This window comes from Podarcis filfolensis (genome assembly GCF_964270895.1).
Source record: "Podarcis filfolensis genome assembly, chromosome: 8".
NCBI lineage: Eukaryota > Metazoa > Chordata > Lepidosauria > Squamata > Lacertidae > Podarcis > Podarcis filfolensis.
This window is the reverse complement of record NC_139611.1, coordinates 88,329,756-88,354,742: the sequence shown is the minus strand read 5'-3', so window position 1 is coordinate 88,354,742 and position 24,987 is coordinate 88,329,756. Positions and strand designations below refer to the sequence as shown.

General features: G+C 48.4%; 2 protein-coding genes across 4 annotated transcripts in view; both read left to right on the top strand.

Moving 5' to 3' along the window:
* Nucleotides 1-2,905: 2,905 nt before the first annotated feature.
* Nucleotides 2,906-23,682, top strand: LOC310769081 (transmembrane protein 229B-like). Of its 3 annotated transcripts, none has more exons than XM_083628168.1 (3): nucleotides 2,906-3,021; nucleotides 21,035-21,175; nucleotides 22,897-23,682. In XM_083628168.1, exon 3 carries the CDS (start codon nucleotides 22,907-22,909, stop codon nucleotides 23,399-23,401), a length of 495 nt encoding a protein of 164 aa, XP_083484294.1. In that variant the 5' UTR covers nucleotides 2,906-3,021; nucleotides 21,035-21,175; nucleotides 22,897-22,906; the 3' UTR covers nucleotides 23,402-23,682. The 3 variants fall into 3 exon arrangements, with proteins under 3 accessions (XP_083484294.1, XP_083484296.1, XP_083484295.1); XM_083628169.1 differs by lacking the exon at nucleotides 2,906-3,021 and adding an exon at nucleotides 5,589-5,609; XM_083628170.1 differs by lacking the exon at nucleotides 21,035-21,175 and having other exon boundaries at nucleotides 2,923-3,021.
* Nucleotides 5,621-24,987, top strand: part of LOC310769087 (transmembrane protein 229b-like) — a 32,311-nt gene continuing 12,944 nt past the window's right edge. Inside the window, exon 1 of the mRNA XM_083628184.1 lies at nucleotides 5,621-6,038. The gene's annotated coding sequence lies outside the window, so the exon portion shown is untranslated. The remainder of the gene's footprint in view (nucleotides 6,039-24,987) is intronic.

Sequence of the window (24,987 nt, the reverse complement as noted above, 5' to 3'; positions counted from 1 at the left end):
TCACTTCCATACATCACTACTAGGAAAACCAGAGCTTTTACTATACAGACAAGGTGATGTCTCTGCTTTTGAAGATGCTGTCTAGGTTTGTCATTGCTTTTCTCCCAAGAAGCAGGCGTCTTTTAATTTCGTGACTGCTATCACCATCTGCAGTGATCATGGAGCCCAAGAAAGTAAAATCTCTCACTGCCTCCATTTCTTCCCCTTCTATTTGCCAGGAGGTGATGGGACCAGTGGCCAGGATCTTCGTTTTTTTGATGTTGAGCTTCAGACCATATTTTGCACTCTCCTCTTTCACCCTCATTAAAAGGTTCTTTAATTCCTCCTCACTTTCTGCCATCAGGGTTGTGTCATCTGCATATCTGAGGTTGTTGATATTTCTTCCGGCGATTTTAATTCCAGGGTGCAGAATGCTGCAGCGAGGCTCCTCACGGGGTCTCTGCCACGGGAGCATATTCACCCAGTGCCTTTCAAGCTGCACTGGCTCCCGGTGGAGTACAGGGTCAGATTTAAGGCGCTGCTTTTGATCTTTAAAGCCCTTCACGGCCTAGGACCCTCGTACCTACGGGACCGCCTCTCCTGGTATGCCCCACGGAGAGCCTCAAGGTCCATAAATAGCAACACCCTAGTGGTCCCAGGCCCTAAGGAAGTTAGATTGGCTTCAACCAGAGCCAGGGCCTTTTCAGTGATGGCTCCCGCCTGGTGGAACGCTCTGCCTCATGAGACCAGGGCCCTGCAGGATCTGATTTCTTTCCACAGGGCCTGTAAGACAGAGCTGTTCCGCCTGGCCTTTGGCTTGGAGCCAATTTGATTCCCTCCCTCCCTCTCTTTCTTTTTTTTTTTCCTTCTCCTCCTGCGATGAGGCTACATTTTAATACTTTAATGTTCCATTATTTTAATGTTGTATTTTATTTTTGTTTTTAAGTTGTAATCATTCATCTTGTTTTTATTATTGCTTGTAAGCCGCTCTGAGCCCGGCCTTGGCTGGGGAGGGCGGGGTATAAATAAAAAATTATTATTATTATTATTATTATTATTATTATTATTATTATTATTAATTCCGGCTAGGGATTCATCCAGCCCAGCTTTTTGCATGATGAATTCTGCATATAAGTTAAATAAGCAGGGAGACAATATACAGCCTTGTCGCACTCCTTTCCTAATTTTGAACCAATCAGTTGTTCCATATCCAGTTCAAACTGTAGCTTCTTGTCCCACATAGACATTTCCCAGGAGACAGATCCCCCCAAAAAAACACATTTAAAAGGACATAAATGTGAATAGGCCACAGCTAATTAAGATGTTAAAAACCCTTCTCTTTGCAAACAAAAGTCAAGAGCACCAGATTTGAGAAGCCTTGATCAAACAACTTATTAGCACAGGTGAGTTGTGTAACTTCCAAATGCAATATTGCAGGGATTTATACAATACTCTGTATTGCAGAGATTAGGATTCCGCCCTTACGTCTGTGAACTTAATCAAGGCACAACCAAGCCTTCTTGCTGGAACCCTGTTTCATCTGATAATTTTTAAAGCAATCCCAGTTCACAGACATATGGGAAAGTTCACTTATCGTAACCATTGAATACGGACTACTAAAAAGCAAGAGAAATATAGATACCGCGAAAGAGGTAGATGGAAGTCAAAAGGAAATAAATAAGGGACACAAACCGGTATAGAGGATCGGAAAGAATGGGGAAAGTAGAAAAGTTTAAAGACGGAGGTCAATTCTTTCTAGGAATTTTGCGTACAGATTATTTAAAATATGCTTTGTACTCCTGAAATGATTCTGTGTATTGGAAAAATGTGTGTTTTGTGTTTTTTCTTTTTCAGTTTTCTGTTTTGTCTTTTTTGGGGGGGGGGTCTTTTCAAATCTTTATTTATCACGATTTCGATTTGTTTTGATAATGCACAGCCATTAAAGAATTTTGGAATAACATCTATAATGAATTAAAAAAACTATTTCAGTTTTCATTTAAGAAAAAACCTGAAACCTTCCTCCTGGGAATAATGTCACCAGGAATCAAAAAGGAAATGTGACCACTTTTTATGTACACAGCAGTAGCAGCCAGGATCTTAACTGCAAGAAACTGGAAAAGCGACAAAACACCTATGATAAATGAGTGGCAGGTCCAAATGATAGAATATCTACAGATGGCCATGATGACAGGGAGAATTAGAGGTTACCCAAAACAGAAAGTACAGAAAGAATGGAAAATCTTTAAAGCGTATCTGGGAAAACATTACAATAACAAAAATCTCCTGGCAGAAATAGAATGATCCTTGTAAAAAAACAAATATAATGTCTTTTGATATCTGACGAAAATAAAGAAAGCAATACAATAATTTGGAACTGTGTGTGAAAAAATAGTGGAAATAATAACACAGTGAGTCTAATCGGAAGCCAAATGTGGTTTTTTTGTTTTGTTTTGTTTTCCTTTTTTTTCTTTCTCTCTTATTCTTCCTCTTCTTTTTCCTTTTTTGTGCCTCCTTTCTTGGTCTTCCTCTCTTTGAGAAAGAGATAAAAAGTGTATAATGGAAACTTCAGTAACTTAAAGATGATGCTGTGTAATTTTTCTATTACTATTTATATATTGTTAAAAGTGGTTAATTGGAATGAAGTGATGTAGCAGTTACTGTGTTTTTGTTCTTGTTGAATTCTAAATAAAGTTAATAATAATAATAATAATAATAATAATAATAATAATAATAATAATAATAATACAGGAGATGCCTGCATTGCAGCGGGGTCAGGCTGGATGACCTTTAGAGATCCCTTTGGGCGAAAGCTCCCCATTGGCGCGGAGCCGCCACACCCCCCAGCGCCCTCACCTGCCACTCCCAAGGTGGCGCCGGGCCAGGTACGGCGACGCAGGCGCGCCATGACGTCACGAGAGGGGCGCGGGCCGCCCCTTAAAGGGCCCGCAGCGCGGCAGGTGAGCTTCGCTTCGCGAACAGCTGGGAGACCGAGGGGTTGCGGAGCCGGATCCCCGGAGCGCAGCCTGACACACCTGGGCTCGGGTGAGCAGCAGCAGCAACAGCATCTGCGGGACGTGCGCGCGGGGGGGGGGGGCAAATGGGCGGCAGACACGTGTATGCTTGCGCTCGTGTGAATGCGAAGTTGCGTGTAGCGGGCAAGAGATGAGAGCTGCAGCCGGGGAGAAAGGGTATTTCCCGCAGGAAGGAAGGGGTGTGTGGTTTTTTTCTCACGGGAAGCGTGCAAGGCAGGGAAGCGGGATAGGAGCGTGCAAAAAAAGAAGAAATTTAATGCAAATCCGCCCTCTTTGCACGCCGGGTACAGATGGCAGCAGCGGCTCCCTCCGAAAGCGAGGGGCAAGGGTGAGTTTTCTGTAGGAAGCAAGGAGCAAAAAGGCAGCTCTGGAGCGTGCAAAGGGAAGGCAGTGTGGTGTGGCGGTTAGAGAGCTGGCGTAAGACCTGGGAGGCTTAACGCGGGGGCGGCCGACCTCATCTTACTCTGAGTAGACCCATAGGAATCAATGGAGACAGTGTGGTGCAGCTGTTAGACTGAGACCTGGGAGAGAGCAGGGTTCAAATCCCACCAGGAAGCTCCTCTCAACCCGGGGTTGGGCTAGATGACCCGTGGAACCCCTTCTCACCCTGCAATTCAATTATTCTTTGAGAGAGGGAGTAGAACTTTTCCCTACCCGCTTTCTCAATGCCGTGCATAATTTTTAAAATTCCTAACCTGTCGCCTCTTGCTGGTCTTAAGTCCCAAACGCTGCGCTCTTTCTTCATAAGCGATTCGCTCCACCCCTCGATCATTTTAGTCGCCCTTTCCAGACCCCTTTCCAACTCTGCAATCTCCTTTCTGAGGTGAATTTCGTGTGCGCACTCGCACATTCACAAACAATTCCTCAACATAAGATCTCTGTGATCCCAATTGATTAAAACAGCATCTTGCATGTTTTATAAGAACAAATTTAATTCCGAATCCGCCCTCTTTGCTAATCTTCTCCCCTCCAGATATTTTGGGCTGCAGCTGGAGCAAACTGTTTAGTTGCTTCCTGCCTCGGTTTTCCTCCTCTGTAAAATGGGGGCAAAAGTTCTGGTCTGTTTTCTGGAGCCGTGTGGGTGGATAAATGCTGTTCTGGCATTGATGCTTAAATAACATATTGCGTGTTCATTTAATTGAACTGGAGCTTTGAGCCAAAAACTTTATTTGGAGCAGGAGCGAAAGAGCAAACATTTCTTAGTGGTGGGATGCGAGCTTTGGAGCACATTTCTGAATGAGAAAGGATTATTATTGATTGATTTATTAAATTTTTATTCTGCCCTTCATCCGAGGATCAAAGGACAGTTCACAACGTAAAAGTACAAATTGGAAACACAAAATGCATAGTAAAGCAAAAGCAAAGCAAATCCAATAACCCGCTTCCAATGATTTATTTCCATTTATTATTTGGTTATTAAATTATTTGTCTAGTTAAGGCAGCCTTTGCTAACCTGATGCTCTCCAGATGTTTTTGATTAAGACTCCCATCAGCCCAGCTCCGAACATCTGGAGGGCAACAGTTTGACGAAGGCTGATTCAAGGCGTTTCTTCCGTGCTCTTCAGCCAAGAAGGTTTGCAACGTGACTTTCATGCAGGCAATCAAAAGAACACAGGCTCACATTCTGAAAAATGCAGTCCGAAAGGAAACTGGGATGGGGAGGGAAGAGGAAAACCAGGAATCCTGGGTATCTATTTGCAAACTTACAAAGTAGCAACCAGCGGGAATGGAAACAGTTCAGAGAGAGGATGCTTTGAATGGAGCTGGTCTCTCAAGCACTGAGCCACTGAAGTGGTCTTGCTTGCCTTCTTTCATTAAAGGTAAAGGTAAAGGGACCCCTGACCATTAGGTCCAGTCGTGGCCGACTCTGGGGTTGCGGCGCTCATCTCGCTTTACTGGCCGAGGGAGCCGGCATTTGTCCGCAGATGGCTTCCGGGTCGTGGGACGCAGGTGGCGTTGTGGGTTAAACCACAGAGCCTAGGACTTGCGGATCAGAAGGTCGGCGGTTCGAATCCCCATGACGGGGTGAGCTCCCATTGCTTGGTCCCTGCTCCTGCCAACCTAGCAGTTCGAAAGCACGTCAACATGCAAGTAGATAAATAGGTACCACTCCGGTGGGAAGGTAAATGGCGTTTCCGTGCGCTGCTCTGGTTCGCCAGAAGCAGCTTAGTCATGCTGGCCACATGACCCGGAAGCTGTACGCCAGCTCCCTCGGCCAAGAAAGCGAGATGAACGCCGCAACCCCAGAGTCGTCCGCGACTGGACCTAATGGTCAGGGGTCCCTTTACCTTTTACTAGCTTCCAGGTCATGTGGCCAGCGTGACTAAGCCGCTTCTAGCGAACCAGAGCAGTGCACGGAAACGCCGTTTACCTTCCCACCGGAGTGGTACCTATTTATCTACTTGCACTTTGACGTGCTTTTGAGCTGCTCGGTTGGCAGGAGCTGGGACCGAGCAACGGGAGCTCACCCCGTCACGGGGATTCGAACTGCCGACCTTCCGATCGGCAAGTCCTAGGCCCCACGTAGAGTGAGTTACAGTAATCAAGTCTGGAGGTGACCATCGCATGGATCACTGTGGCTAGGTCAGAGCGAGAAAGGTAAGCTAGCCTTTCCCACCTGGGAATCCCAGGTTGAAAGGTGCAGATCCGAGACCTGTGCTGTCCTCGGTCCTTGTCAGTCGCTGCTCCACCCTCCTTGGCAAATGTCCTCGGCCGCTCCATGGTCCTGTTGAGCAAGGAGGCTGTGACGTCTCCTTGCAGGCTCCTCCTCTGTTGCAAGCCCCAAACTGCTCTCTCTTCACCTGAACTAAGTTGACAAACATCTCCTTTCTCCGGGACGAGTGGATCGGCCCACACACTTGACAATCAAGTCTTGCGTCCAAGCAGGAAAAAGGAGCACTGCTCAAAGGCAAGCCTCCCGGCTCTCGTCGTTGTGTCTCCTGGGCCGGACACTTCCTGGCAGAGTTCCTGCAAAAACACACACACTCCGACCCCACAGTGAATGCCAAAACCCACTGCGGGCACCAGGTAAGTTGTATCAAGCACAACTTTGCTTGGGTGAGCTGGGAAGATGTCTGTGTTTTGGGGTAGAACTATCCCAGGACAGGTGAGTGGAAACAGCTGGAATGGCAGCCGTCGGTCGATTTGTCTTTGCCTGTGAGAAGCGCCTTGAATTTCAAGTTTCTGCACTCAGGCCGGAAGAACCAGGTGCACAAATATGAGATGGGAGAATATCTGGCTTGCCAGTAGCACGTGCGAAAAGGATCCGGGGGTCTTTGTGGACCACAAGTTGAACAGGAGTCAACAGTGTAATGCAGCAGCAAAAAAGGCCAATGCTATTCTAGGCTGGGGGGATGTGAGTGACGCTGTGGGTTAAACCACAGGAGCCTAGGACTTGCCGGTTGGAAGGTTGGCGGTTCGAATCCCCGCGACGGGGTGAGCTCCCGTTGCTCGGTCCCTGCTCCTGCCAACCTAGCAGTTCAAAAGCACGAAGTGCAAGTAGATAAATAGGTACCACTCCGGCGGGAAGGTAAACGGTGTTTCCATGCCCTGCTCTGGTTCGCCAGAAGCAGCTTAGTCATGCTGGCCATATGACCCAGAAGCTGTACGCCAGCTACTTCGGCCAATAAAGCGAGATGAGTGCCGCAACCCCACAACTGGACCTAATGGTCAGGGGTCCCTTTACCTTTACCTTTTTATTCTAGCCTGTTTGAGAAGTATTATTATTATTATTGCTGTTGCTGTTGTTATTGTTATTAATTGAATTTATATACAGTGGTACCTCGGGTTAAGAACTGAATTCATTCTGGAGGTATGTTCTTACCCTGAAACTGTTCTTAACCTGAAGCACCACTTTAGCTAATGAGGCTTCCCGCTGTTGCCGCCGCGCGATTTCTGTTCTCATCCTGAAGCAAAGTTCTTAACCTGAGGTACTATTTCTGGGTTAGCGGAGTCTGTAACCTGAAGCGTCTGTGTAACCCGAGGTACCACTGTACCGCCCTATACCCGGATATCTCTGGGCGGTTCACAGGAGAAGAAGTATAGGGAAGTCGTAGTCCTACTCTCTTCTAACTTGGTCAGACCACACTTGGGAGTCCTCTGTCCGGTTCTGGGCTCCCCGGTTTAAAAAGGAAATTGACAAATTGGAATGTGTGCAGAGGAAGGCAACCAAGATGATCAAGGGCAGGGGTCAGCAACCTTTTTCAGCCGTGGGCCGGTCCACCGCCCCTCAGGCCTTGTGGGGGGCCGGACTATATTTTGAAGGAAAAAATGAACAAATTCTTGTGCCCCACAAATAACCCAGAGATGCATTTTAAATAAAAGGACACATTCTACTCATGTAAATGAGTCGAATCCGTGGGCTGGATTGAGAAGATGATTGGGCCGCATCCGGCCCACGGGCCTTAGGTTGCCTACCCCTGATCAAGGGTCTGGAAACCAAGCCTTATAAGGAACAGTTGGGGGAGCTGGGTATGTTTATCCCGGGGAATCAGAGAGGGAAGATGATAGCCATCTTCAAATACTTTAAGGGCCGTCACACGGAAGGTGGAGCAAAGCTTGTTTTCTCCTGCTCCGGAGGGTAGGAATCGAACCCGTGGCTTCAAGTTACAGGGAAGGAGATTCCGACTCAACATCAGGAAGAACTTTCTGACAGCAAGAGCTGTTTGACAGAGTCTCCCTTGGGAGATGGTGGGCTCTCTTTCCTTGGGGGTTTCTTAGCAGAAGCTGAATGTCCATCTGTCATGGATGCTTTAGTTGAGATCCTCGCATTTCAGGGGGTTGGACTAGATGACCCTCGGGGTCCCTTCCCACTCTAGAATTCTGCGATTCTATGATTCACTGTCAGAGATGAGCCTCTACCGATCAATTAGCCATGTGGATCTACGGCCACTCGATCAGCACCCGAAAACGCTCTTCAGACCAACCCCTGGAATTTTGCCTGGCTGGACAGGGCATCCTTGACCTCTAATAATGTCTCTTGCTGGATTTAGGTTTAAGCTACTGAAGGTAATGGGGCCCTTGATATGTCCAGCTGTCCTTCTTCAACAACAAATTGTCGCTGTTTTTTTGTGTTGAATAGATGCTATATGGTAATTGATGGACCTAATAGGTATCTGACGCGGGTGGCGCTGTGGGTTAAACCACAGAGCCTAGGGCTTGCCAATCAGAAGGTCGGTGGTTCGAATCCCCGCGACGGGGTGAGCTCCCGTTGCTCGGTCCCTGCTCCTGCCAACCTAGCAGTTCGAAAGCACGTCAAAGTGCAAGTAGATAAATAGGTACTGCTCCGGCGGGAAGGTAAAGGCCGTTTCCGTGCGCTGCTCTGGTTCGCCAGAAGCGTCTTAGTCATGCTGGCCACATGACCCGGAAGCTGTATGCCGGCTCCCTCGGCCAGTAAAGCGAGATGAGCGCCGCAACCCCAGAGTTGTCCGTGACTGGACCTAATGGTCAGGGGTCCCTTTACCTTAATAGGTATCTAAAACCATTTGCCGTGCAACCAGTCCATGCAGAATGCAGGTATCCTATATATAGAAAGGAGCAAAGCCGTGATATTTGAGGGAGCAGGCTAGCAGGCGGGGCCCATGACTTGCATCATAGGAGCCTATGCAACACAAAACACGGTTCCTGGATGTAGGTTCTATTTTATTTGTTTTTTATCTTATATTTTGGAAATGTACATCCAGTTTTTTCCCTTTACATTTTTTGGGGCCCCCAAGAGAGTGTTGGCCCTAAGCTATAGCTTGTTTAGCTTAAACATAAATCCTGCACTGGTCTGGAAGGAGGGTGCAGATGCTTGTGTGAATGTGCCTCTGAATCCCAGTGCCTGGGAATGACCTGTGGGCAGAGTGCTTCTTCCAGTCACCTGGCCTCCCATTGTGAGAGGGCCTGTCTAGGATTTGGCCTGAGGAATGGGTTTTTTTTGGGGGGGGGGAGCAGAGACAGAGGCAGTCAATCCGCTCAGCTGTCTGACTTCTAAGCAGTGGAGTCCTATCTGTGAGGACGAATGGGCAGCCGCAGCCCTCCGCCAGTCTCTACCTGCTTACTTACAACCAGTAGTGGAGTGTCTATATTGCCATTGCTTCTAGCGCCATCTACTGTTAGCCTCCCTGCCTTTCATCCTACCAGTCCCCCTCTCCCTGGCTTCTAAGGTAGGTTTCAGGTGGGCTGTGTATTCACACACAGAAATGGCTGTTGCCCTGTACTTTCTTGGGCAATTAAACCATCACTTTTCTAACTCCACGGTTTCCGGGCATTTATCCATGGAATGAAGGTCAACGGAGACTGTGTTGTCTTTGCGATGTATGATTTCATTTGCACATACAGTCATACCTCGGGTTACAGACGCTTCAGGTTGTGTTTTTTGGGGTTACACACCCGCCAAAACCCAGAAGTACCGGAACGGGTTACTTCCAGGTTTCAGGGGTCGTGCATGTGCAGAAGTGCTAAATCGCACTTTGCACATGCGCAGAAGCACTGAATCGCAACTCGCGCATGCGCAGATGTGCCTCTGCGGATTGTGAATGTGCTTCCTGCATGGATCACGTTCGCAAACTGAGCATCCACTGTACAGTGGTACCTTGGTTCTCAAACTTAATGTGTTCCGGAAGTCCGTTCCAAAACCAAGGCACGCTTTCCTCTAGAAAGCAATGCAAAACAGATCAATCCGTTCCAGACTTTTAAAAACAACCCCTAAAGCAGCAATTTAACATGAATTTTGCTATCTAACGAGACCACTGAAACACAAAATGAAAGCAATAAACGATGAACTGCAGTCGCACAATCAATCAATTGGTAGCTGAACCGGGTTCCACACAGTCACAAAAACAAAGCAAAAAAGAGCCGCATAAACAAAAATGTAAAATAAGTAGCAAAAACAGTGTAACACTCAAATCGGAAGCGTAACACTCAAAACGGAGCACGTTCGGCTTCCAAAAAAAGTTCGCAAACCAGAACACTTACTTCCAGGTTTGCAGTGTTTGGGTTCCAAGTTGTTTGAGTCCCAAGGCTTTTGAGAACCAGGAACCACTGTACAGTCATACCTCGGGGTACAAATGCTTCAGGTTGCGTTTTTTTTTGGGTTACGGACCCGCCGAAACCCGGAAGTACCGGAATGGGTTACTTCCGGGTTTCGGTGGTCACGCATGCGCAGAAGTGCTAAATCGCGCTTTGCACATGCGCAGAAGCACCGAATCGCAACCTGCGCGTGCGCAGATGCGCCGCTGCGGATTGCGAACGCTCCAGGTTGCAAACACACATTCCACATAGATCACGTTCGCAACCTGAGCATCCACTGTATATATATATATATATAACCTGCACATATTATGGAGAGGCTCACAGTGTCGGATCCCAGAAGATCTTGCTTCTCCATTCAGATCCAGCACAGAGCAAGCAGGTACTCTGTGTCTCCAGCTTCCAGCCTCTTTCCCGCTCAGCACACAGACAACACTCTGGCTGTTGTTCTCCTGCCTAGCAGATAGGTGAGGGGGTGGAAGGAAGGCCCACACATCATTCTTGCAGCTTTTGCAAGAACGGGATGCTGATGAAGACATTGAAGTGGCCAACTTAGGTCAGTGTCTTGCAAAGAAACTTGTCTGTCCAGTTAGACAACTCCGTCTGCTAGTCTCTAGCCCTTCCCAGGGTACAGGACCCAAACCCACAATGATTTTTGAAACAGAGGAATGATTCAAAAGCACCGAATGGATAGAATATTTGAATATTTCCAGATTCCGTTTCCAAAGGCTGCAATCTCCCCTGCGCAAAAGAGTTCAAGGAAAGGATAGCAGCCGCCGAACTAAATAGTTTTCCTCCTACCTGTCGGAACAGACCCAGCCGGTTTGCAACACTGAGCCAGGGCCCAAGGGGTGAAGCAACCTCCTTTCAAAGTTAAGAGAGCAGTCAAACTAAACTTTGCGCAAAAGCACATGACAAATTGACTTTGTTTTCTTTTTAAAAGAAAAATGTAAAGTGGCCTTAGGTAGAGAATCCAGAGGCGCGGAGGAGGCGCTTAAGATCTTTCCGAACTGGTTTCCCCCCCACTAAAAATAAATTGCACACTTTATTTTTCCCACCGCCCGACACACACATTTTTATGGTGCTGGCTCCCGGTTTTGGTGAGCCTGCGGGCAAGACACCTTGACCGACTCGCTGAATTTCTATCGGTCCTTTATCTCCAAGGAGCTCAAGCTGGCATAAATGGTTCTTCTTTCGCTCTTATTTAACACCTACAACAGTCCTGCGAGGTAGGTTAGGCGGAGAGGCAGTGGCTTTTGGCCCTCAAGGTCATCCCCAGGAGTTTTGTGGTCATTTAGCAACACCCTAGAGGTCCCGGGCCCTAAGGAAGTCAGATTAGCCTCAACCAGAGGCAGGGCCTTCTCAGTGATGGCTCCGGCCTGGTGGAACACTCTGTCTCATGAGACCAGGGCCCTGCGGGATCCGATTTCTTTCCACAGGGCCTGGAAGGCAGAGCTGTTCTGCCTGGCCTTTGGCTTGGGATCCACTTGATCCCCTTCCCCTCTTTCCTTTTTCCTTCTGTGATGGAACTCCTATTTGGGGACTTCCCTGGCTTTTTTCTGCCCACTTAGGACCAGTCTGGATATTTGGCCTTGGTGAAGATTTGACGTTTTCATCCCCAAAAAGTTTTTGATTGGAGTTTCTACTGAAAGGAGGCTGCATTTTCATGTTGTATTTTAATATTGTTTTTTAAGTTGTATTTCAATCAATTGTTTTTATACCTGGTGTTAGCCACCCTGAGCCTGGTCTTGGCTGGGGAGGGCAGGGTATAAATAAAATTTATTATATTCTTCTTATTATTAGAACCCTGGTCTCCAAGTTTCTAGTCTAGCGCTCTAACCACTGAACCACACTGTTTCCTTGAGAAGGTAAAGATCAGGCCAGAGGGGGCCCATCTAGTCCAGCCTCCTGTTCTCACAGTGGCCCCCTAGATGCTTCAATGGGAAACCGACAAGCAGGATTCGAACACAAGACCAACTCTCCCCTCCCACGTTTTCCAGCAGCTGGGATTCAGAACCACTGCTGCCTCCGACTGTGGAGGCAGAACAGAGAAGTCCTGGCCGGTAGCCACCGGCAGCCCTCTCCTCCTCCACAAATTTCTCCAATCCTGTTTTAAAACCGTCCCAAGTTGGCGGCCATCCATGTCTCTTGTGGGAGGGAGTTCCATAGTCTAACCCTGTGCTGCGTGAAAAAAAGCTTCCTTTTCTCTGTCCTGATAGGGCAGTGGGTAGTCCGGTTGGTTAGAGCATGGTGCTGAGAACGCCAAGGTTGCAGGTTCGATCCCGTATGGGACAGCTGCGTATTCCTGAATCGCAGCGGGGTTGGACTAGATGATGCCCAGGGGTCCCTTTCTGACTCTACAAAGTCTATGAAACTTCCAACACTCAGCGTCGTTGAATGCCCACCGCTTTTTCACTATGAATCTATAAAGTCCCAAACTCTGCAAACTACAGTGGTACCTCTGGATCCGTTCTGGAGGCCTGTTCGCAACATGAAAAGAACGCAACCCGCAGCGGCGCATCTGCGCACACGCGGATTGCGATTCGCCGCTTCCGCGCTTGCGCGTGACATCGTTTTGCGCTTCTGCGCATGCGCAACAGGCGAAACCCGGAAGTAACCCTTTCCAGTACTTCTGGGTCGCCGCGGGACGTAACCTGAAAGAACGTAACATGAAGCAGACATAACATGAGGTGTGACTGTATTTCCTCATAAGGGAGTCACTCCATCCTAAGAATAACAATGGCAATGACAATTGTATTATTTCTACCCTGCCCATCTGGCTAGGTTTCCCCAGCCACTCTGGGCGGCTCCCAACAGAATATTAAAACCACAAGAAAACATCCAACATTAACAACTTCCCTAAACAGGGCTGCCTTCAGATGTCTTCTAAAAGTCAGATAGTTGTTGATTTGTACATTGATCACGTGGGCTGCCTGTTACAGAATCCTCTGTGGGCTTCACTAGGTCACTGAACCTGCCCTTATCGCCAATGACTTCTGCGACTTCGGTTCCTTATCATTCGCTACCACCTGCCTGTTTGCCAGGGAGAAAACGAAGGAGAAAACAGACTGCGTTCCTTTTACCCCACTCCCCGTTATTTTCATGAATAAAGCAACTGATAAATATATTATTATTATTATTATTATTATTATTATTATTAATAATAATTAAGAACAATACCCCCCAAGTAATTTGCCCATCCCTATCCCGGATGATCAGGGACGCGGGTGGCGCTGTGGGTTAAACCACAGAGCCTAGGACTTGCTGATTAGAAGGTCGGCGGCTCGAATCCCCACGACGGAGTGAGCTCCCGTTGCTCGGTCCCAGCTCCTGCCAACCTAGCAGTTCGAAAGCACGTCAAAGTGCAAGTAGATAAATAGGTACCCCTCCGGCGGGAAGGTAAACGGCGTTTCCGTGCGCTGCTCTGGTTCACCAGAAGCGGCTTAGTCATGCTGGCCACATGACCCGGAAGCTGTACGCCGGCCAATAAAGCGAGATGAGCGCCGCAACCCTAGAGTCGTCCGCAACTGGACCTAATGGTCAGGGGTCCCTTTACCTTTATCCCGGATGATCAGACGGGCAGCTGAATCTGACCTAAACCCTCATGATGGCGCAACAGCCCCCACTAAAAAAGGGATAGCTCAGTCGACAGAGCATTAGTCTCTTAAACTCAGGGCTGTGGGTTTGAGCCCCAGGTTGGGCAAAAGGGGGTTGGGATAGATGACCTCGGGGTGCCTTCCAGTTCTGGGATTCTGAGTTCCTACTCCTGAGGGCAGCTGCTAGGTCAGGTGAAGCCAGCCCTGAAGGTTCACATGCATCCTTGAGAAAGAGATATTCACTAAGCTTTCTCCTCCTCCTCCTCCTCCTCCTCCTCCTCCTTTTTTTGGAAATCCCTCGTGGCCAAGTAAGATTGTCTTCCACGAACACGGTTTTAACATTGAGTCCGTAAGTGACTGTGGAGGCCAATTCTGGATCCACACGTCCTTCCACAGTGAGGACATTGGTTTCCGGGCGGGAGTTGATCACGGTGTGAATTTGCCAAGCGTGCCTTCCTCTTAGCACATTTCTTTAAAATTGGAAAGCGTAATGCTGGTGGTCAACAAAAGAGGTTTAAAGACTGTCTCAAGGCAAATGTAGTATAAACACTGACAACTGGGAAACACTGGCCTGCGAGCGCTCCAGTTGGAGAACAGCCTTGACCAAAGGTGTCATGGGCTTTGAAGGCACTCAAACTCAGGACGCAAGGGAGAAACGGTGGCGGCCCCCGCCCTGCGGAATGCCCTCCCATCAGATGTCAAAGAGATAAACAACTACCTGACATTTATAAGACATCTGAAAGCAGCCCTGTTCAGGGAAGTTTTTAATGTGTGACATTTTAATGTGTTTTTAATCTTTGTTGGAAGCCGCCCATAGTGGTGGGGAAAACCCAGCCAGATGGGCGGGGTACAAATAATAAATTATTATTATTATTATTATTATTATTATTATTATTATTATTAAGAGGAAGGCACGCTTGGCAAATCCACACCGTGATCAATTCCCACCCGGAAACCAATGTCCCCACTGTGGAAAGACGTGTGGATCCAGAATTGGCCTCCACTGTCACCTATGGACTCATTGTTAAAACTATTTTTATGGAAGACAATCTTACTCGGCTACGAGGGATCACCAAAGAAGAAGCAGCATGTTTCTCCATTACGTCCTGAGTTCGAGTGTCTTCAAAGCCCATGACACCTTTGGTCAAGGCTGTTCTCCAACTGGAGCGCTCACAGGCCAGTGTTTCCCGGTTGTCAGTGTTTATACTACATCTTTTTAGATTTGCATTGAGACACTCTTTAAACCTCTTTTGTTGACCACCAGCATTACGCTTTCCATTTTTAAGTTGGGAATAGAGTAGTTGCTTTGGAAGACGATCATCAGGCGTCTGCACACCATGACCAGTCCAACAAAGTTGATGTTGAAGAATCATTGCTTCGACACTGGTGATCCTTGCTTCTTCCAGTACACTGGTATTAGTTCGCCTGTCTTCCCAAGTGATGTGTAAAAATTTTCAGAGACGCTGTTTATGGAATCTTTTGAGGAATTGGAGATAGCGTTTATAAGTGGTCCATATTTCACAGGCATACAGTAAGGTTGGTAGTACAATAGCTTTGTAAACAAACATTTTGGTTTCCCTGCAAATGTCCTCAAACACTCTGCACTTCAATCAGGAGAAAGCCGCACTCGCAGTACAACAGCCCTGTAGGGTAGTCCAGTATGGCAACGTGCGCCAGTCAACCCTGGTCACACCCCACACACCCAACCCTGGGATGCAGTGAGTCAGCATCTTTGGCTGCCTGCGCAAACGCAACGAGAATTGCCACATCGGTATGGCTATGTCAAAACGTGGAAGGAAAATGAGCCTTGTCTACTGAATTGCAGCTGGCAACATTTTCTGGGGGAGGACTGGGCAGCACGTGCGAGGCACCCTTGACTGGCAGCTTGGGTAAAGAGTCACATGATATTTGGGTTCCACCCGAGGGCAGTTCCCACCTCTGTGTCCATTCCCACTCTCCCCCCTACTTCCCTGTCTCTCTTTGCCCCCTACTGATTTTCCGAAGGGGCTGAGAGAGGACTTAGGATGCAACCTGCAGAATTAGGAACAGGTGCCAGGACCAGAGGGTTAATTTATATATATATGTGTTGTTGTTGTTTAGTCGTTTAGTGGTGTCCGACTCTTCGTGACCCCCTGGACCAGAGCACGCCAGGCACTCCTGTCTTCCACTGCCTCCCCCAGTTTGGTCAAACTCATGCTGGTAGCTTCGAGAACACTGTCCCACCATCTCGTCCTCTGTTGTCCACTTCTCCTTGGGCCCTCCATCTTTCCCAACATCAGGGTCTTTTCCAGGGAGTCTTCTCTTCTCAGGAGGTGGCCAAAGTCTTGGAGCCTCAGCTTCAGGATCTGTCCTTCCAGTGAGCACTCAGGGCTGATTTCCTTCAGAATGGAGAGGTTGGATCTTCTTGCAGTCCATGGGACTCTCAAGAGTCTCCTCCAGCACCATAATTCAAAAGCATCCATTCTTCGGCGATCAGCCTTCTTTATGGTCCAGCTCTCACTTCCATACATCACGACTGGGAAAACCATAGCTTTAACTATATGGACCTTTATACATACACACACACACACACACACACACACACACACATATACACATTTTTATTAGTTTTTTAACACATCATTTTCAACAGTAATTAAACATACTTTTACATCTTATTTAGTTTGTTTTGATTTCCATCAGTCCTGTCTGAAAATTTTCCAATCTAATCTCCTAGTATGCATTTCTTATTTTCCCTATCACATTTCAAACTCATAACCAATATCTCGATCTTTTTCTACTTCGTAACACTTCGTATATTTCTCCTTACAAAACTTTTTGTACTAGTGTAATTTGTTGATTACAGTTGCTCTTCAAATAATTCATATACTTCTTCCACTCTTCTGTATAGTGGGTTAAATTCTAGCCATGTTCACAGCATACATTTAAAGCGCAATCAGGGCCGGATTGAGGTTTGATGCGGCCCTCAGCTCCCGAAGATAATGGGGCCCTTTCTATGTCCAGCTGTCCTTTGTCAACGACAAATTGTCGCTGCTTTTTGTGTTGAATATATGCTATATGGTAATTTATGGACACTCATAGGTGTCACACCTGCGCAGAAGCAATTTCCGGCATCTGGGCATGTGCAGAAATGATTTCCGCATCACGGACATGCGCAGACGTGATTTCCGATGTCTGCACATGCACAGAGGCGATTTCCAGAGCCGTGGAAGAGAGTCCCCGCGCCACACTGCGCCGGTTTAGCGCAGCGCACCAGGACTTACCGAGCGGGCAGCTCGGTTCTGGAGCGGCTCATGGGCCAGTTAAATGGCCTCTGTGGCTCGCTTTTGGCCCATGGGCTGCACGTTGCCAACCCCGAGCTAAATCCATGAAGTTTATTATAGAATCGCAGAGTTGGACGGGAGCAGGAGACACATCTAGCCCAACTTCCTTCAGTGCAGGGAACGTTTGCGCAGTGCAGGACTCGAACCCACAACAGAACTTGAACTCATGCAGGACTTGAACACAACGCAGGATTCGAACTCATGCTGTATGAGCTGTCGTGAATGGTTTTAGATTAATGGTCTTTCTTTTTTAAGAAATCGCAATTAAACTTACCATGAAACAAAAAGCCATCTAGCCATCACAGCCTCCTGTGGAAGGGAGTTCCATAAGTTAACATAAGAACATCGGAAGAGACTTTGGCATCAGCCCGTGGTTTCCAGCAACTTTGTGGAGGTAGAGAACATACCCTCCAACATTTATTTGATGAAAATAGGGACGTCCTAAGGAAAAGCCGGACATTCCGGGATCAAATCAGAAACTGGGACGGCTTCTTTAAATCCAGGATGGTCCCTGGAAAATAGGGACACTTGGAGGGGTGTGAGGGCATAGCCATTCCTGTTCTCCATGCCATATATCCTTAAATACACCACCTTAATTCCCTTCTGCTTGGGACCCGTGGAGTCTCTCACTGCCCTGAGATTGGGGTGCTGTGTAGCAATATCTATACAGCGGTACCTTGGTTCTCAAACTTAATCCGTTCCGGAATTCCGTTCCAAAACCAAAGTGTTCCAAAACCAAGGCGCGCTGCTTTCCCATGGAAAGCAATGCAAAATGGATCGATCAGTTCCCGGCTTTTAAAAACAACCCCTAAAAGAGCAATTGAACATGGATTTTGCTATCTAACGAGACCATTGATCCATAAAATGAAAGCAATAATGTATTGTGGTCACACAATCAATCAATCATTAGCTGAACCGGGTTCCACACAGTCACATAGCTGTCAACGTTTCCCTTTTTTTTAAGGGAAATCCCCTTTTCCGAATAGGATTCCTCACAAGAAAAGGGAAACGTTGACAGCTATGCACAGTCACAAAAACAAAACAAAAAGAGCTGCAAAAACACAAACACAAAATAAATAGCAAAAACAGACAGACCTCAGCATAAAACTCAAATCGGAAGCATAGCACTCAAAACAGAGCATGCTCGGCTTCTGAAAAAAGTTCGCAAAATGGAACACGTACTTCCAGGTTTGCAATGTTCGAGCACCAAGACGTTTGAGAACCAAGGTGCCACTGTATAATTATTCCCCCCTGAATTTCATCTCTCCGGCTGAGACGTCTCGCAAACCATAGCCTTGAACTGGAGACCCCACCTTTTGTGGCTCCAAGAGCTGAAATCATAATCCTCTGAGACCCGGCGGAGTCTAATTAGCAGGGGAGAATGAGATGTTCTCTAGGAAATCTTCCCCGCTGGCAGAGATGCTGCAGTTTGTTTACTAAGCCTGGCATCGGAGAGATCCAAAAGCAGAGCAAGGTGCCAACCTGGTTGCCCCAGGGAATCTCCAACGGCTGCTGGAAAAACCTACAGAGCAGAAATAAAATGCCAGGCAGTGAATTGCGATTGAAGAAGGCAGGGTGACTTCACACCTACGTTGGAAGCACCCAGGGAGGAGAGAGAAGAGGGGGCGGATCTTGGCCAAATGTGGCCCCCAGGCCTCTCATAAGACGGGAAGAGGGTGCTGGATCAGGCCAATGGCCCATCTAGTTCAGCATCCTGTTCTCACAAGCAGGATCTGAGCGCAAGAGTTGGAAGGGGTTCCCAGAGTCATCCAGTCCAACCCGCTTTGCGGTGGCTGCGACGGGCAGTGGTGAAATCATCAAGCCTGATGAGGAACGGTTGAAGGAGCTGGGTAGGTTTCGCCTGGGAAAGAGGAGACCGGGAGGAGATTCGTATCTGAACGAGGAGTCTGCTTCAGATATGTGATGGGGTTGCCGCATGGAAGAGGGAGCGAGCTTGTTTTCTCCTGCTCTGGAGGGCGGGACTCGAACCCGTGGCTTCAAGTTACAAGAAAGGAGATTCCAGCTGAACATCAGGAATGACTTTCTGATGGGAAGGGCTGTCTGGCTGTGGGGTGGAAGGTGGTGGGCTCTCCTTCTTGGGGGGGGGCGTTAAGCAGATGTTGGGGAGCCATCTGTCATGGATGTTTCAGTTGAGATTCCTGCATTGAAGCGGGTTGGTCTAGATGACCCTCAGGGACCCTTCTAACTCTACAATTCCATGGTTCTAGGATTAAGCGGTCTGCCAAGACCCTCGGGAGCTTTGAAAAGTGGTCTATGGAGGGGGAAGCGTTTGGAATAATAATTATAATAATAATAATTATTATTATTTGTACCCCGCCCATCTGGCTGGGTTTCCCCAGCCACTCTGGGCGGCTTCCAACAAAGATGAAAAATACACTAAAATGTCACATATTAAAAACTTCCCTGAACAGGGCTGCCTTCAGATGTCTTCTGAATGTCAGGTAGTTGTTTATCGCTTTGACATCTGATGGGAGGGTGTTCCGCAGGGCGGGCGCCACCACCGAGAAGGCCCTCTGCCTGGTTCCCTGTAACTTGGCTTCTCGCAGTGAGGGAACTGCCAAAAGGCCCTCAGAGCTGGACCTCGGTGTCTGGGCAGAACGATGGAGGTGGAGACGCTCCTTCAGGTATACTGGGCCTTTGAGGCCGTTTAGGGCTTTCAAGATCAGCACCAACACTTTGAATTGTGCTCGGAAACGTACTGGGAGCCAATGTAGGTCTTTCAAGACCAGTGTTATGTGGTCTTGGCGGCTGCTCCCAGTCACCAGTCTAGCTGCCGCATTCTGGATTAATTGTAGTTTCCGGGTCACCTTCAAAGGTAGCCCCACGTAGAGCGCATTGCAGTAGCCCAAGCAGGAGATAACCAGAGCATGCACCACTCTGGCCAGACAGTCTGCAGGCAGATAGGGTCTCAGCCTACGTACCAGATGGAGCTGGTAAACAGCTGCCCTGGATACAGATTTGACCTGTGCCTCCATGGACAGCTGTGAGTCCAAAATGACTCCCAGGCTGCGCACCTGGTCCTTCAGGGGCACAGTTACCCCATCCTCCACACCTGCCTGCCTCCTGTCCCCCCAAAACAGTACTTCTGTCTTGTCAGGATTCAACCTCAATCCATTAGCCGCCATCCATCCTCCAACCGCCTCCAGACACTCACACAGGACCTTCACCGCCTTCACTGGTTCTGATTTAAAAGAGAGGTAGAGTTGGGTATTGTTATGTACTGAGTTGAATAGGATCCAAACTGCAGCAGTCTGATTGGTCCTAGAACAATAGGAGCCAAACTGCAGCAGTCTGATTGGTCCTAGAACAATAGGATCCAAACTGCAGCAGTCTGATTGGTCCTAGAACAATAGGATCCAAAAGGCAGCAGTCTGATTGGTCCTAGAACAATAGGATTCAGAATGCAGCAGTCTGATTGGTCCTAGAACAATGCAGCAGTATGATTGTTTGGCAGGAACCACCCAATCATGCTCCAGATAGAAGTGAATCCACAACCTGATTGGCTTACAGTAGAATTCCGGAATTAGCCAATCATGTGCAGCCCATTGTGTAAATAATGTATATAAAGCAGATACTTTGAGGGGACTTTCATTCATTCCTCCTCACCACTATGAGCTGAATAAAGAGCATGAAATCACTTTGCGACTCTGAGTATATTTCAGGTATCATCCGCATACTGATGAACACCCAGCCCAACCCTGGGTGGAAACCACGGATCTGATTTTTGCGTGTCGGAAATGCAGCTTATAGGACGTAACTCCCATCCTTTGTTCTGCCCTGCCTGAAAGGCTCTCCTTCAGGGTTCAAAAGGTTGACGCATCCCTAGCTTAGAAGAAGTCACATCCTTTGACCTGGATTTCTTCTTTATTGGGGTGGTGGTTCGTCAAGTGATTAAAAGGCTGCAAGGCAACAGTTCTTCCTGTGATTCTTTTAATTACGCCAGCCTGAAAAGGTAGAATCAGAGGACTTGATTGGGCTTTGGCAAGAGGAAGTGAGTCAGCCAGAAAAACAGCGAGTCGGACTTGTTCTCTGGCACACGACACCAGCCTAATAAAGACTCCTCTCTCCCCAGAGCTAGATTCAGGATTTATTCCACCCTGCTCCAACCACTGGACGACACTGCCTCTTCCAGAGCTGAGAAGAGGTCCAGGGAGTTTGCCTCCATCCGGCCATCTACTTGAGCAAAGCAGAAATCTGCTGCAGCGAATCAGTGGTAAGGACCTCCTTTTGCTCCTGTTTGGATGGGAGAGAGACTAAAAGGACAGGGTTCTAACTAGGGCTGGGAGATATTTGGTTTTCAACCAGATCACCAGCTAAACGTTGCAATATACAGATATATCACGATATCTGAAAAAAGGATGGAACTGTGTACAGTGGTAACTTGGTTGTCGAATGGCTTGGCTCCTGAACAAATTGGTTCCCGAATGCCACAAACCCGGAAGTGAGTGTTCCGGTTTGTGAACGTTTTTTTGGAAGCTGAACGTCCAACGCAACTTCCGATTGAGTGCAGGAAGCTCTTGCAGACAACCGGAAGCTGCGCCTTGGTTTTCGAACTCCCGGAACGGATTACGTTTGACAGCCAAGGTCCCACTGTACTCATTTTTACATCTTTAAGATATCAATGACTTCCCTCCTTCTCTTTCCATGGTTCATTTTACATATCATGTTGTTGTTGTTGAGTTGTTGAGTCGTTGAGTCGTGTCCGACTCTTTGTGACCCCCTGGAACAGAGCACGCCAGGCCCTCCTGTCTTCCACTGCCTCCCTCAAACTCATGTTTGTAGCTTCGAGAACACTGTCCCACCATCTCGTCCTCTGTCATCCCCTTCTCCTTGTGCCCTCCATCTTTCCCAACATCAGGGTCTTTTCCAGGGAGTCTTCTCTTCTTATGAGGTGGCCAAAGTCTTGAAGCCTCAGCTTCAGGATCTGTCCTTCCAGTGAGCACTCAGGGCTGATTTCCTTCAGAATGGATAGGTCTGATCTTCTTGCAGTCCACGGGACTCTCAAGAGTCTCCTCCAGCACCATAATTCAAAAGCATCCATCAGCCTTCTTTATGGTCCAGCTCTCACCTCCATACATCACTACTGGGAAAACCAGAGCTTTAACTATACGGACCTTTGTTGGCAAGGTGATGTCTCTACTTTTCAAGATGCTGTCTAGAAGCAGGCGTCTTTTAATTTTGTGGCTGCTGACACCATCTGCAGTGATCATGGAGGCCAAGAAAGTAAAATCTCTCACTGCCTCCATTTCTTCCCCTTCTATTTGCCAGGAGGTGATGGGACCAGTGGCCATGATCTTCGTTTTTTTGATGTTGAGCTTCAGACCATATTTTGCGCTCTCCTCTTTCACCCTCAGTAAAAGGTTCTTTAATTCCTCCTCACTTTCTGCCATCAGGGTTGTGTCATCTGCATATCTGAGGTTGTTGATATTTCTTCCGCCAATCTTAATTCCGGCTAGGGATTCATCCAGCCCAGCCTTTCGCATGATGAATTCTGCATATAAGTTAAATAAGCAGGGGGACAATATACAGCCTTGTCGTACTCCTTTCCCAATTCTGAACCAATCAGTTGTTCCAAAGTGCAAATAGATAAATAGGTACCGCTCCGGCAGGAAGGTAAACGGCGTTTCCGTGCGCTGCTCTGGTTCGCCAGAAGCGGCTTAGTCACACTGGCCACATGACCCGGAAGCTGTACGCCGGCTCCCTCGGCCTATAGAGCAAGATGAGTGCCGCAACTCCAGAGTCGTCCGCGACTGGACCTAATGGTCAGGGGTTCCTTTACCTTTACCTTGAAGCCGCCCAGAGTGGCTGGGGAAACCCAGCCAGATGGGCGGAGTATAAATAACAAAATAATAATAATAATAATAATAATAATAATAATAATAATAATAATAATTATTCACAAATTCACCCCTATTCCCCATCTATCCCACGCAGGTCTCCAGCCATGGGGAGCCCCGGTGAGCCGCTAAGCCGCTTCTGGCGCTGGTACATCTATGCCATCCACGGCTACTTCTCGGAAGTGATGTTCACGGCCGCCTGGTCCTTTGTGGTGGACCGGGACTGGAAGTTCCAGGGGGTGACCAGCGTGTGGGCCCTCTTCATCTACGGGACCTGCGGCCTGGCCCTCGAGCGCCTCTACGTCCTGCTCAAGGGCCGCAGCTTCCTGGTGACCCGCTGCGCCATCTACACCCTGTGCATCTACCTCTGGGAGTTCTCCACCGGTTATGCGCTGCAGTGCTTCAACGCCTGCCCCTGGGACTACAGCCACTACCGGTACAACTTCATGGGCCTCGTCACCCTGGAGTATTGCCTCTTCTGGTTCGTCGGCGCCCTCCTGCTGGAGAAAATCGTCATCCGCAACGCCCTGCGGCTCAGGCTGGATCCGGCCGGTAGCACCCAAGGGCGCCCCTTCCCCAGGTTCGAACTGAAAGACGACTGAGTCTGGGGTAACTCAGGATGGAGAGAAAACCAGGGAGATTTAAGATCCTGGACAGTCAAACTCCATCCTTTTCTTCCTCTGGACAAATCCGCGGAGGGGACAGCTATCACAATGGCCGCGCTCCTCCACGGTCAAGCGATGCTCCTGAAGGCCCGGTGCTGGAAGCCGCAGGCGGGGAAAGTTGTTCTTGCACTCAGGTCCCACTTCCGGGTTTCCGGCGGGCTGGCCACAGGGTGTTGGGCTGGCTGGGCCCCTGAAATATACTCTGAGTCGAGTGTGGATTTCGTGCTCTTTATTCAGCTCAGAGTAGTGAGGTTTGGAAGTTCCCCCGAAATGTCTGCTTTATATACATAATTTACACAATGAGCCCCATGTGATTGGCTAATTCCGGGATTCTCCTGTAGGCCAATCAAGTTGCGGATTCACTTCCACCCGGAGTTGGATTGGGTGGCTCCTGCAGACCAATCAGACTGCTGCATTCTGGATCCTATTGTTCTAGGACCAATCAGACTGCTGCATTCTGGATCCTATTGTTCTAGGACCAATCAGACTGCTACCTTTTGGATCCTATTCAACTCAGTACATAACAGCCCGGATCCAGCAGGCTTTTTCTTCTTCTTTGCAATATACCCCAAGCTTTGCTTTCCCTCCTTGCAAGGCGAGGGAGAAAGAGCGCCTGAACTCTTCCAACTTTGAGTTTGAGCCATGGGTTCGAATCCTCCCCCGCCAGCCACTGGGTGACCCTGGACTCTGGTGATGGTCTCCCGCTTTCACCTACCTCACAGGGGTGTTGTGAGAAGGCGGCGGCAAACGCCGCGATCCTGGAACTGTGGCGGAAAAGAGTCTTGCAGGATTGGAAAGATTGAACCCAGGACCTTCTGCAGGCCAGGAAAATGCTCTAACCACTGAGCCACAGCCCCCTGGGATCATAGACTTGCAAGCGTTTCAACCCCCTCATACAATGAGCTAGTCTCTCAGCGAATAGCAACACTGGGAGCTGGGTCCGTTTAGCTCATATTGTCAACACTGGGCAGCATCGGATGTGCAGGAGTTCAGCGGGAGACTTTTCCAGCCCTGTCTGGGGATTTCTTTTTATTTCTATTTATTTATTAAATATGCTGCTGTGGAATGAATTTGGGTCCTGTTCCTGCATGCACTGCAGTCACAACACCCCTGATTCGCGGCTCGCCCCCTAAAAATATACCAAGATGCCAGATTCTGAAAAAGGGATGGTTTAATAGACACACAGGAAGCAGCCTTAGAGTAAACCAGTCCATTGGTCCATGTACCTCAGTACTGTCTACTCTGACCGGCACATAGCTGTCAACCGTCCCTTATTTGGCGGGAAAGTCCCTTATCCCTGCTGCTGTCCCTTATGGATGATGTCGCTTAAATTTCCCGGGTTTCAAAGGAAGCAGCTCCTCTCCCTCCCTCCTCCCTGCTGGCCAGGGAGGAGGGAGGCTCCAACTGTGTTGCTTGGCTGCGTTGCTCACCCAATAAGGAGTCTAAGAATGACTGGGGGGTGGAGCTTGCATGCCTTGTGCCCATCAAATCGGCCACGTTGCCTGGGGACTCGCCTTTGCTCA